The sequence below is a fragment of the Elgaria multicarinata genome, chromosome 3, assembly GCF_023053635.1.
Source record: "Elgaria multicarinata webbii isolate HBS135686 ecotype San Diego chromosome 3, rElgMul1.1.pri, whole genome shotgun sequence".
NCBI classification, from domain to species: Eukaryota; Metazoa; Chordata; class Lepidosauria; order Squamata; family Anguidae; genus Elgaria; species Elgaria multicarinata.
This window is the reverse complement of record NC_086173.1, coordinates 157,735,881-157,747,745: the sequence shown is the minus strand read 5'-3', so window position 1 is coordinate 157,747,745 and position 11,865 is coordinate 157,735,881. Positions and strand designations below refer to the sequence as shown.

General features: G+C 46.6%; 1 protein-coding gene across 1 annotated transcript; it reads left to right on the top strand.

Annotated features, from left to right (window-relative positions):
• Window positions 1-18: 18 nt before the first annotated feature.
• On the top strand, window positions 19-11,178 carry LOC134396161 (zinc finger protein with KRAB and SCAN domains 7-like). The gene is made up of 5 exons (XM_063122556.1): window positions 19-150; window positions 2,262-3,073; window positions 6,190-6,345; window positions 7,783-7,909; window positions 8,933-11,178. The coding sequence occupies exons 2-5, from the start codon at window positions 2,342-2,344 to the stop codon at window positions 9,988-9,990; spliced, it is 2,073 nt and encodes a 690-aa protein (XP_062978626.1). The 5' UTR covers window positions 19-150; window positions 2,262-2,341; the 3' UTR covers window positions 9,991-11,178.
• The last annotated feature ends 687 nt before the right edge of the window (window positions 11,179-11,865 follow it).

The window sequence follows — 11,865 nt, the reverse complement described above, 5'->3', positions numbered from 1 at the left end:
TGGGATCTGCCGGTCGGAGCAGCCGCCCCGCTTCCAGCAAGCCGTTCAAGGCTCGGGATCCCCCTGGTCGGTTCTCCGAGCCTTCCCGTAAACGGAGCAGGGAAAGCCAGCAAGCCGAGAGTCGCACCGGGCTCCTCGTCGTCGTCCGCGGTAGGGTTGGGGAGCTCCACCGAGCTCTGTTGTTGTTATTGTGTGGGCAAAGGCTCCCACGTGGCTGCCCTATCAGGCAGCGGTCCTAGGCGTACTCGCTGAGCGAGGAGATGTGAGCCTCTTTGCTTGCACACGATAGGACTTGCTTCTGAGTAAACAGCAGTGCCCAAAGTGTAGGGTGACCCTATGGAAAGGAGGACAGGGCTCCTGTATCTTTAACAGTTGTATTGAAAAGGGAATTTCAGCAGGTGTCATTTGTATGCATGCAGAACCTGGTGAAATTCCCTCTTCATCACAACAGTTAAAGCTGCAGGTGCTGTACTAGAGTGACCAGATTTAAAAGAGGGCAGGGTACTTGCAGCTTTAACTGGTGTGATGAAGAGGGAATTTCACCAGGTTCTCCATATATGCAAATGAGACCTGCTGAAATTCCCTTTTCTATGCAACTGTTAAAGATACAGGAGCCCTGTCCTCCTTTTCATATGGTCACCCTAATTAATACCATCCTACGTGGCAGGGCACTTGTGATGACTAAGATTACATGTTTGAAGATTGAAGCAAATAATAATGGTTTTTAAGTATGTAGCCTCAAGAATCCTGACTCCATATTTTATTTTTATTTATTTATTTCATTTATATCCTGCCTTTTTCCTCCTTATGGAGCCCAAGGCAGTGTACATAATCCTCCTCTCCATTTTATCCTCACAACAACAACCCTGTGAGGTAGGTTCAGCTGAGGGTCTGTGACTGGCCCAAAGTCACCCAGTGAGCTTCCATGGCCAAGTGGGGACTAGAACCCGGATCTCCCAACTCCCAGTCCAGTATTCTAACCACAACACCATGCGCTGGCCCTCTTTTTAATTTATTTAGTTATTGCATTTCTATACTGCCCAATAGCCAAAGCTCTCTGGATGGGTCACAAAACTCTCCATTGATTCTCCCCACCCCCCCATTGATTCATTTCTTCTGCATCCCTCTCTTTGCCACACTATGGCCATTCAAATCGGCGGTCTCTTAGCCATCCTCAGTTCAGACAACACGTTTCTCAACAGTGGTTTTAGAACTCCATGGTGGAGTTTTTACAACACCGTTGAGAAATGTGTTGTCTGGCAGGAAAACTCCACACAATGGTGGAGTTGTTTTGGAAAACACACCACGCAGGATATCCATGCTGTGTAGAGGAGAGTTCCTGCACAACTGTTGTGTGGTGTGTTATGTGGAGGACTCCATGGAGTTTTAGGTTGCGTTGAGTTGACTTTTCCCACTGGCTGCAGAGTTCTCTGGCAAGAGCAGCAAAAGGAGGGAGTGCTGCTCTAGGAGAGCCATGGGGATTGGTTTTTTTTGCAGCAATGGCTGATGGGATACCATAGGGTGACCATATGAAAAGGAGGACAGGGCTCCTGTATCTTTAACAGTTGCATAGAAAAGGGAATTTCAGCAGCTGTCATTTGTATATATGGAGAACCTGGTGAAATTCCCTCTTCATCACAACAGTTAAAGGTGCAGGAGCTATATTAGAGTGACCAGATTTAAAAGAGGGCAGGGCACTGCAGCTTTAACTGTTGTGATGAAGAGGAAATTCCCACAGGTTCTCCATATATACAAATGACACCTGCTGAAATTCCCTTTTCAATACAATGGTTAAAGATACAGGAGCCCTGTCCTCCTTTTCATAGGGTCACCCTAGGATACCATGGCAAGGACCACGAGGACAAGAGAGGGCGGAGTTGAGTAAAATCCATCACAACGTCAATCAAACGTCGTGATGGATTTTACTCAACTCCATGCTAGCCCACAATCACACAACGGTGGAGTTAGAACATGTTGTGTGGGGAGTACCTTCTACAAATTCAACCATTGAGTGGAGTTTTCACACTGCATTGACTAATGTGTTGTCTGAACTGAGCCCTTGTGTCTCTTTAGCACAGTGAGAATCTCCCCTTTCAATTTGGGAATACCTCCCATGAATGGCCTTGGACCTCTGGGAACCACTGACACCCCTAGCTCTGTTGTCATTAACAAGTGTCTTCAACTGTGAGTCCTCCTCTGTGAGTGCTATAAGACCAATCAAGAAAGACCGACTTAAGTGTTTTCCTCCTGTGTCTTTTTAGCAAGACTTCAAGGAGCTGAGAGCAAAGGTTTTGCCAGGACTCAAACACGGCTTCCTCCCAGGAAGCCAGGAGTGGAAGGGATGAAAGAGAAAAGAATTGCAGGCCCAAAATTAGAAGGAGGTCAAGAAGGAGCAGGAAAAGCCACCAGTAAATTTCATCCTGAATATATGGTAAAGCGACCAGGATGGGGAATTCCACAAGAAGACAAAGGGGAGCCATCCAGGGTGAGGCAAGAGCACTGGGAAGCCCAATGGCAGGAGTTGCTGAGGACACTACAGCCCGTTCACACAACATGGGGAAGCCCAGTGATGCCAGAGGCTGCCCCGTGGGAAGATACCAAGGCCTTTCTGGCCTCCTTTGAGCAAGTGGCCAAGGCCTGCCAGTGGCCGAGAGGAGAGTGGGTGGCCCGGCTCCTGCCAGCCCTGAGCGGGGAAGCAGAAGAGGCCTTTCGGAGCCTGGAAGCCAGAGATCAGGAGGACTATGGGAAAGTGAAGGCGGCCATCTTGCGAGGGGAAGCCCTGAGGATGGAGGTGCAGCGCCAGCACTTCAGGCAATTCTGCTGCCAGGAGGTCGGAGACCCCCGAAGGATTCACAGCCAAGTCCAGGAGCTTTGCCGGCAGTGGCTGAAGCCGGAGAGACACAGCAAGGAGCAGATCCTGGAGCTGCTGATCCTGGAGCAGTTCCTGGCCAGCCTGCCAGAGGACCTCCAGGGCTGGATCCGAGCAGGAGGGCCGGACACCTGCTCCCAGGCCGTGGCCCTGGCCGAGGACTTCCTCACGAGCCAGCGAGAGGCCGAGGGAGGGAAGTGGCAGGTGAGACTTTACTTTTTCATTCCCAGAATCTTTTAAGAGGACATAGAATGTGGATTAAGTTGTTGGAACCATCTGCAGTTATTCAGTTGAGAATGGATAGTCCAAGGGCTGAAAGTCTCTTGACTAGTTTAGCTTCATATGCTAAACCCCATTTCAAATAAGAGTATTTTAGTTCTTCCAGAAAGTGCTTTAATTAGGGAAAGTTCCACGCTTGTTGTACTGTCACGTACTATAACTATCTTCCCATTATCATTATATTAATTAAAGGTGTACAACTCTCAGAATTTTCCAGCCTGCACGGCTGGTTCATCAATGCTGGGAGTTGCAGGACTTTTTTCTGTCTAAACATGCATAGAATTGCTCCCTAATATATTTTATTTTAAATGGTTATACCCTGCCTTACTACATAACATTTCAAGGGATCAAATATTATGGCAAAGCAATTAAAATTGTATAATACATATTTTTCATGTTCTATTATATACGTCCATCCATTCATGACAAGAGACCGTTCTACGCATTGAACTGCTACAGTTCCATGTCTGTGATCAGTATACCGTAAATAAAATCTTCTTTTACTGCAGTTCCTCCCCAAAATCATTCATTATGAACAATTGTCATTCACAAATGACCTCTGTTAATAACCATTTCTTAACCTCCCATCTATAATAGTCTGATCCTGTTCATTCTCTGTGATTCCTCTAGCAGTTTACAGTGGGCAGGTTCTTATGATCACGGAGGTAAAATAAACCATAATGGCTTATTTTCCCTCCCCATGTGTGCCAGTCACAAGCCGCCTAACTGGTATAATTGCTCTCGCTAGGCACAGATTGTTGTGATGTTCGAACCCGGTGAGGGTGGCTGGCCGGGGCTTGTTTACAAACCAACCAGAAACCCTAGAACAAGCTATGGGTTTTCAGGACGGTTTGTAAACTACCACAGCCACCCACCCTCTCTGGGTTTGACATCATGACCACCTGCGCCCAGCGAGGGTAATTATGCGAATTAGGCAGCTTCAACCATCATGCACAGGGAGGGAAATAAGCCACCATGGCTTATTTTGCCACTGTGATAATACAAACTGGGTCATTATCACACTCAGGTCCTCTGGGGAGAACTTAATTCAGTCAGCCAAAACTAGGATGACAACTGTTATCTAGAGCAGGGGTCCCCAACCCCCGAGCCATGGACCGGTCCCGGTCCGTGGCCCGTTAGGAATCGGGCCGCATTCTCACCAGCAGGCCCGGCACTATAGCGCCAACGTAAGAGGGGTACCGCACTGGTACGGGAGATCCAGGTTCTAGTCCCCACTAGGCCCTTGAAACCCACTGGGTGACTTTGAGCCAGCCACAGACTCTCAGCCCAACCCACCTCTCAGGGTTGTTGTTCTGAGGATAAAGTGGAGAGGAGGAGGATTATGTACGCCGCCCTGAGTTCCTTGGAGGAAAAAAGGTGGGATATAAATGCAATAATAATGCCTTCAGCATTCTGGCTGGTTCTAACTGAAACCCAGGATGGGTTCACAGCCCCACTGAAATTGGAGCCACCAGCCTCCATGGGTTGTGGTGGGCTGTTGTTCTTGTGTGGATGCTGTGCCTCTTGATTTCTCCACACCTCCAGGGAAGCGTAGGGGCGAGGGGGGGAGGGGAAAGGAACGAAGGCAAGAGGGGACCCCAGCTTCCCTTTTCAAAGGTAATACTAATAGAAATAAAGTGCACAATAAATGTAATGTGGTTGAATCATCCCAAAACCATCCCCTCAACCCACCCACCACCGGTCCATGGAAAAATTGTCTTCCACGAAACCGGTTCCCGGTGCCAAAAGGGTTGGGGACCGGTGCTCTAGAGGACCTTTTCTTCTGCTGCCCTCAGACTGTGGAATGGCCTGCCAGAGGAGATTCGTCAGCTTAACTCTCTCTGTGAGTTTAAGAAAACCATAAGGACCAGTCTCTTCTGATAGGCCTACCCAGATGAATTTAAAACCAAAGAATTTTAAGATGTCTTGCTTGTTATTTTGATATTGTATTGGTTTATGTATAGGATTTATATTGTATTGTACTAATGTTGTTCCCTGCCTCGATCCAAAGAGAGAGGTGGTTCAGCTAGGGTGACCCTATGAAAAGGAGGACAGGGCTCCTGTATCTTTAACAGTTGCATAGAAAAGGGAATTTCAGCAGGTGTCATTTGTATATATGGGGAACCTGGGGAAGTTGCAAGAGCTATACTAGAGTGACCAGATTTAAAAGAGGGCAGGGCACCTGCAGCTTTAACAGTTGTGATGAAGAGGGAATTTCACCAGGTTCCCCATATATACAAATGACACCTGCTGAAATTCCCTCTTCATCACAACAGTTAAAGCTGCAGGAGCCCTGCCCTCTTCTGTATCTGGTCACTCTAGCAGCTGCATTTTTAACTGTTGTGATGAAGAAGGAATTCCACCAGGTGCTGCATGCATACAAATGACACCTTCTGAAATTCCCTTTTCAATACAACTGTTAAAGATCATAGAATCATAGGATCATAGAACAGCAGAGTTGGAAGGGGCCTACAAGGCCACCGAGTCCAACCCCCTGCTCAATGCAGGAATCCACCCTAAAGCATCCCTGACAGATGGTTGTCCAGCTGCCTCTTGAAGGCCTCTAGTGTGGGAGTGTGTGGGATACAGGAGCCCTGTCCTCATTTTCATATGGTCACCCTATGGGTAAGAAATAATTAGATGATGATGTCAAAACCATTTAAGTATTAATTTCCTTTATCATCTTGACAGCCCTGCAAAGGAGATTAAGGTTGCCACATTTTATTTTGGGTAGGACAATTGTGCCTTTAAGAGCTTCATCGCAGGGTAGAAGTAACAGGTGCAACTCTTCTCAGTGGCGGAAAAAACGTAGCACCCCTTGAAATTCTGCAAGCTCTGTTTTAGGGCGGGGAAAGTAGCTATAGCATAAATGGTCCACCCTGAATTGGCCTGAGAATAACCTCATGAGAACTAGGGAGTTGCTGAGATTTTTATTTGGCAAAAGCAGTCCCTTGAATTACACTCACAAGAGAATAGGGGCGAAGGGAACAGAATGAACTCTTCCAGCCATGTCCTTAGTTGGATCATCCTCTTTGTTTCAGGGGCCAACGAAAGAGGAGTGTGTGGGTTCCCTGGATACAGAGGAAAAGCCTTTGGAAGCTGCTGAGGGATGTATCAACGAAGAAGCCAGGCAGATTGATGGTGGCTCGTTCCTTCCCCCTGAAGGACAGGGAATGGATCAAACCGGTCTGACAGAGGTATGTGCAAAGTTAAGAACATAAGAAGGGCCCTGCTGGATCAGACCGAGGGTCCATCTAGTCCAGCACTCTGTTCGCACAGTGGCCAACCAGCCATCGGACAGGGATGAACAAGCAGGACATGGTGCAACAGCACCCTCCCACCCATGTTCCCCTAACTGGTATATGTAAGTGTACTGCCTCTGATACTGGAGGTTGTTGTGAATATACTGGAGTCAGGCTGACAGACATGCTCTTGGCTGCCCACACAACTGCTTCCTTTGGATGGAGATCCAGCGCTGTGGCATGTGTGTAATGTAGGGCACAATCCTATTGAATCCACCCTGGGTCCCCGTTGTAAGTCTTTGAAATCGCATTTTAGCTAGGCGTTTTAGCGGAGGCTTCGCGGGGGAAGGAAGGAGGCTGGGGCAGCCATAGGATATATCATGGGGGGGGGGGCACCACAGTCTCCTCTCCGCCCCCAGGAACGCCCCCTTTCACCGCACTCCATTTTCTGAGCACAGATGGGGACTTCTTCACACAACACAGAACAATGGAATTTGTCTCCATGAGACGTAGTGATGGCCACCAATTTGGGTAGCCTTAAAAGAGGATTGGACAAATTCCTGGAGGAGAAGATTATCATAGAATCATAGAATAGTAGAGTTGGAAGGGGCCTCTAAGGCCATCAAGTCCAACCCCCTGCTCAATGCAGGAATCCACCCTAAAGCATCCCTGACAGGTGGCTGTCCAACTGCCCCTTGAATGCCTCTAGTGTGGGGAGCCCACAACCTCCCTAGGTCATTGGTTCCATTGTCGTACTGCTCTAACAGTCAGGAAGTTTTTCCTGATGTCCAGCCAGAATCTGGCTTCCTGTAACTTGAGCCCATTAGTCCGTGTCCTGCACTCTGGGAGGATCGATTAGAGATCCTGGCCCTCCTCTGTGTGACAACCTTTCCAGTATTTGAGGAGTGCTATCATGTCTCCCCTCAGTCTTCTCTTCTCCAGGCTAAACATGCCCAGTTCTTCCAGTCTCTCTTCATAGGGCTTTGTTGGCTTGCAGTCCAGATGGCTATCTGCTACCTCCAGTATCAGAAGCAATATGCCTGTGTAGACATGTTTCTGGGGAACATGGATGGGACAGTGCTGTTGCACTCATGCCTTCCTTGTGGGTTTTCTGCAGGGAACTGGTCGGTCACTGTGATCCAGCAGGGCTCTTCTTATGTTACGTTCCAGTGTTCCACTGAATATCCATGGACTGAGGAATGTTCTGAGTTTTGGAGCGAGTGTGTAATGTTTTGCTATAACACTGTTTTTTCTCCAGGGAATTCTGACCAGGTGGCTCCCTGTATAATATAATTATAATAATAATAATAATAATAATAATAATAATAATAATAATAATAATAATAATAATAATTTCTTACCCACCTCTCCCTCCCTTTTTCCTGTTTGCAGGGAGCCATGAACCTGAAGGAAACAGGCATGTACTTGCAGATTGTCAAGCGAAGCCTGACGCAGCCAGGCCAACAGACAATGGTCTGGAAAGTCCTCCAGGAGGATGGTGAGAAAGGAGTTTCTTTGGGTAAGGAACTCTTCTGCTGAAGTCCAGTAAACATCAGCTGATCCCATTTGCCATTTGAATCATCATTAAAACTTTAGACTATCGCCATCTCAGTCCATCCATATTTAATATTACTATTTCATTTTTTTCTATGGTAATGGAAAAATAGTTCTTAAATATCTTTATTCCATGGTTTGGGTCTAGGCTGCCTGTGGGATCGCCTTCTCCCGTACAATACGCCCCCCACACTCAGGTCCTCTGGGAAAAATCTACTTCAGCTAGCAAACACTAGATTTACAACTGTTACCCAGGGGACCTTCTCTTCTGCTGCTCCCAGACTGTGGAATGGCCAGCCGGAGGAGACTCGTCAACTTAACAGTCTACTAGCATTCAGGAAAGCTATAAAGACTGATCTCTTCCGACAGGCCTATCCAGTGGAATTTTAAGGTGTTTTAAGGATTTTTTTAGGATGTTTTTAACAATGTATATAATGTTTTAATTCGGTTTTATGTATTTTATCATTTATTGTTGTTCCCCGCCTCGATCAAAATGGAGAGGCGGGTAAGAAATAAATTATTATTATTATTATTATTATTATTATTATTATTCTACCCTTTCTTTCTTGAACAAGATATAGCAACTTCCAGCAGCTAATAACGCCCCCCCACAACACTTGTTAGGAACACTTTTTTCCTGGGTTTCCTTTGCTGTACTATGGAAGAGTTTTTGAGTTTGCAGATAATGGTACTGAGTTCCTTCATTTAAAAAATTCTTCAAGTTTCTAGCCCATATTAGCATGAGTGGGTTTTGAAATGACAGGGCACCAAGCATCACCCTTTGTGCCTGAGGTTTTGCTTAGTGCCACGTTATTTCAAAACGACAGCCTCAGATAAAAGGAGAGGATTGACATGATCATAGAGACAGAAAGATGGATGTAGCAGAGCAGGAAATATCTGAAAAAGAAAAGCCAGGCTAAAGAGGTTACAGGGATCTTGAAAAGAGGTCACCAGCGCATGTGCAAAATAATTCTCTCTTTCTCTGCAGGTGATGGGAAGAAAAGTCAGGTCAAGATGGAGGATTGTCGCGGTGAAGGCAATGAGCCAGCGGACACACTTAGGACAGCCCCACAGATAAACCATGGAAACGTGCCGGAAATAGCTGGGATGCATAAGGAAGGATGGGAGTCTAAAGAGGAACAGGGAAAGCTGTCAGTGGAAAGAGAGAATGGGTGTATTGCGCTCACAGACACTCTTACCGCTGCAGTTATCCCAAATTCCACAAGGCGTACAAGGGATAACATTCCCTTGTTCTCAGAGTTTGGTCAAAGGTATTGCTACAAGCCGGAACTTGATGTCATACCTGCTGTGGAGGACAACACCAAATATCCCACGTCAGAGGAAAACCTCCAGCAAAATTCATACTTTGATCAACATCAGAGAACCGTAAAGGGAGAGTGTAAATCTGAATTTTCCGAATATGGAGACGATTTTTTGAATAGCCATCAGGATAACCCCACAGAAGAGAACCCTCTTAATGTGTGTGGGAAGAGTTTTACTCATACAACGTCGCTAATGGGAAACCAAGGAATTCAAAGTGAAGGGAAACCATATGACCATTCCCGTTGTGGGGAGAGCATCAATCAGAGAGAACATTTGATGACTCATCAGCAACTTCATACCAGACAGAAACTGTATGATTGTCCGACATGTGGGAAGCATTTCACATTTAGAGAAGCAGTGACGAGACACCAGAGAATTCACACTGGCGTGAAACCATACAAATGTTCTTATTGTGGGAAGTGCTTCAACCAGGGCGGATATTTGAAGATTCATCAGAGAATTCATACTGGGGAGAAACCATACGGATGTCTGGAGTGTGGGAAAAACTTCAGTCGGAGAATGCACTTGATGGATCATCAGAGAATCCACACGGGAGAGAAACCGTTCAACTGCCTGGAATGTGGGAGAAACTTTTCTCGGAGAGATATGTTAACCAGACATCAGAAAAGTCACGGAGGACAGAAACCACACGAATGCCCCGAGTGTGGGAAGAGTTTTGTTCGAAAAGATAAAATGAATAGGCATCGGAGGAAACAGCACTAACAGAATACGCGTGTGTGCGGTCGGCAGTTATATTTCCAGAGAGCCATTGTGAGAAATAAGCCAGGGGTTCTCCACCAACACATAACGTTCCATGATCATCTAAACCGGCTTCCTATCAGGGTCTGTTGCCACGGAGGCTGCATTCAGACAACACGATAGTCAACAGTGGAGTAATAAACTCGACAGTTGTTTATCTAAGGGGTACTCCCCACACAACATAATAATCAACCGTGGAGTGGATTAGGATCAGCATTGAGTTGACTAGTCCACGCTGAGTTGACTCACTTATCCCCTGCCCTCTCTCCCTCCTCAGTCCTCCCACTAGTATCCCATCAGCCATTGCTGCCAAAAGTCTATCCTGCCGGCTGGACTAGAGCTTCAGCCACTGCTTTGACCGCTCTTGCCTTGCAACTCTGTGGCTGATGGAATAAGCAGTGGTGGCCAAGGAAATGACTGATGGTACCGTCTAAACAACAGGATAAACAGTGGCGGTTCAAATAGCCAATTCTGCACAGCGTTGGTTATTTTGACCAAATAACCAACTGTTGGTTAACAAGCTCCCTCCACACAAGATGACCCATGGTGGGTAAATAACCAACCGTCAACTATTTAAACCACCACTGGTTATCCTGTTGTCTGAACCCAGCCAGATTTTCCTTTCTCCCAAACCACTTTAGCCCTTAGGTTAGCAGCTGGCCCTTCCATTAGTCCCAGCCTACACAAAAAGGTTTACTAGCAAATTTCAACAGTAGCAGCCAATGAGCTGGTTAAGGCTATGATCCTAAGCATATTGCCCATGACAAAAAACCAAGTGAGCCTTAATTGGGCTTATATTTAGTCAGGTTTGGATGAAAAAGTTTTTCATAGAATCATAGAATAGTAGAGTTGGAAGGGGCCTATAAGGCCAACCCCCTGCTCAATGCAGGAATCCACCCTAAAGCATCCCTGACAGATGGTTGTCCAGCTTCCTCTTGAAGGCCTCTAGTGTGGGAGAGCCAACCACCTCCCTAGGTCACTGGTTCCATTGTCGTACTGCTCTAACAGGAAGTTTTTCCTGATGTCTAGCCGGAATCTGGCTTCCTGTAACTTGAGCCCATTATTCCGTGTCCCTCACTGGGATGATGGAGAAGAGATCCTGGCCCTCCTCTGTGTGACAACCTTTTAAGTATTTGAAGAGTGCTCTCATGTCTCCCCTCAATCTCCTCTTCTCCAGGCTAAACATGCCCAGTTCTTTCAGTCTCTCTTCATAGGGCTTTGTTTCCAGACCCCTGATCATCCTGGTTGCCCTCCTCTGAACACGCTCCAGCTTGTCTGCGTCCTTCTTGAATTGTGGAGCCCAGAACTGGACGCAATACTCTAGATGGGGCCTAACCAGGGCCGAATAGAGAGGAACCAGTACTTCACGTGATTTGGAAGCTATACTTCTATTAATGCAGCCCAAAATAGCATTTGCCTTTCTTGCAGCCATATCGCACTGTTGGCTCATATTCAGCTTGTGATCTACAACAATTTCAAGATCCTTCTCGTTTGCAGTATTGCTAAGCGAAGTATCTCCCATCTTGTAATTTGGTTTCTATTTCCTAGATGTAGAACTTGGCATTTATCCCCATTAAATTTCATTCTGTTGTTTTCAGCCCAGCACTCCAGCCTATCAAGATCACTTTGAAGTTTGTTTCTGGCTTCCAGGGTATTAGCTATCCCGCCCAATTTTGTGTCATCTGCAAATTTGATAAGCGTTCCTCGCACTTCCTCGTCCAAATCATTAATAAAAATGTTGAAGAGCGCTGGGCCCAGGAGTGAGCCCTGCGGTACCCCACTCGTTGCCTCTCCCCAGTTTGAGAAGGTTCCGTTGATAAGTACTCTTTGAATCTGATT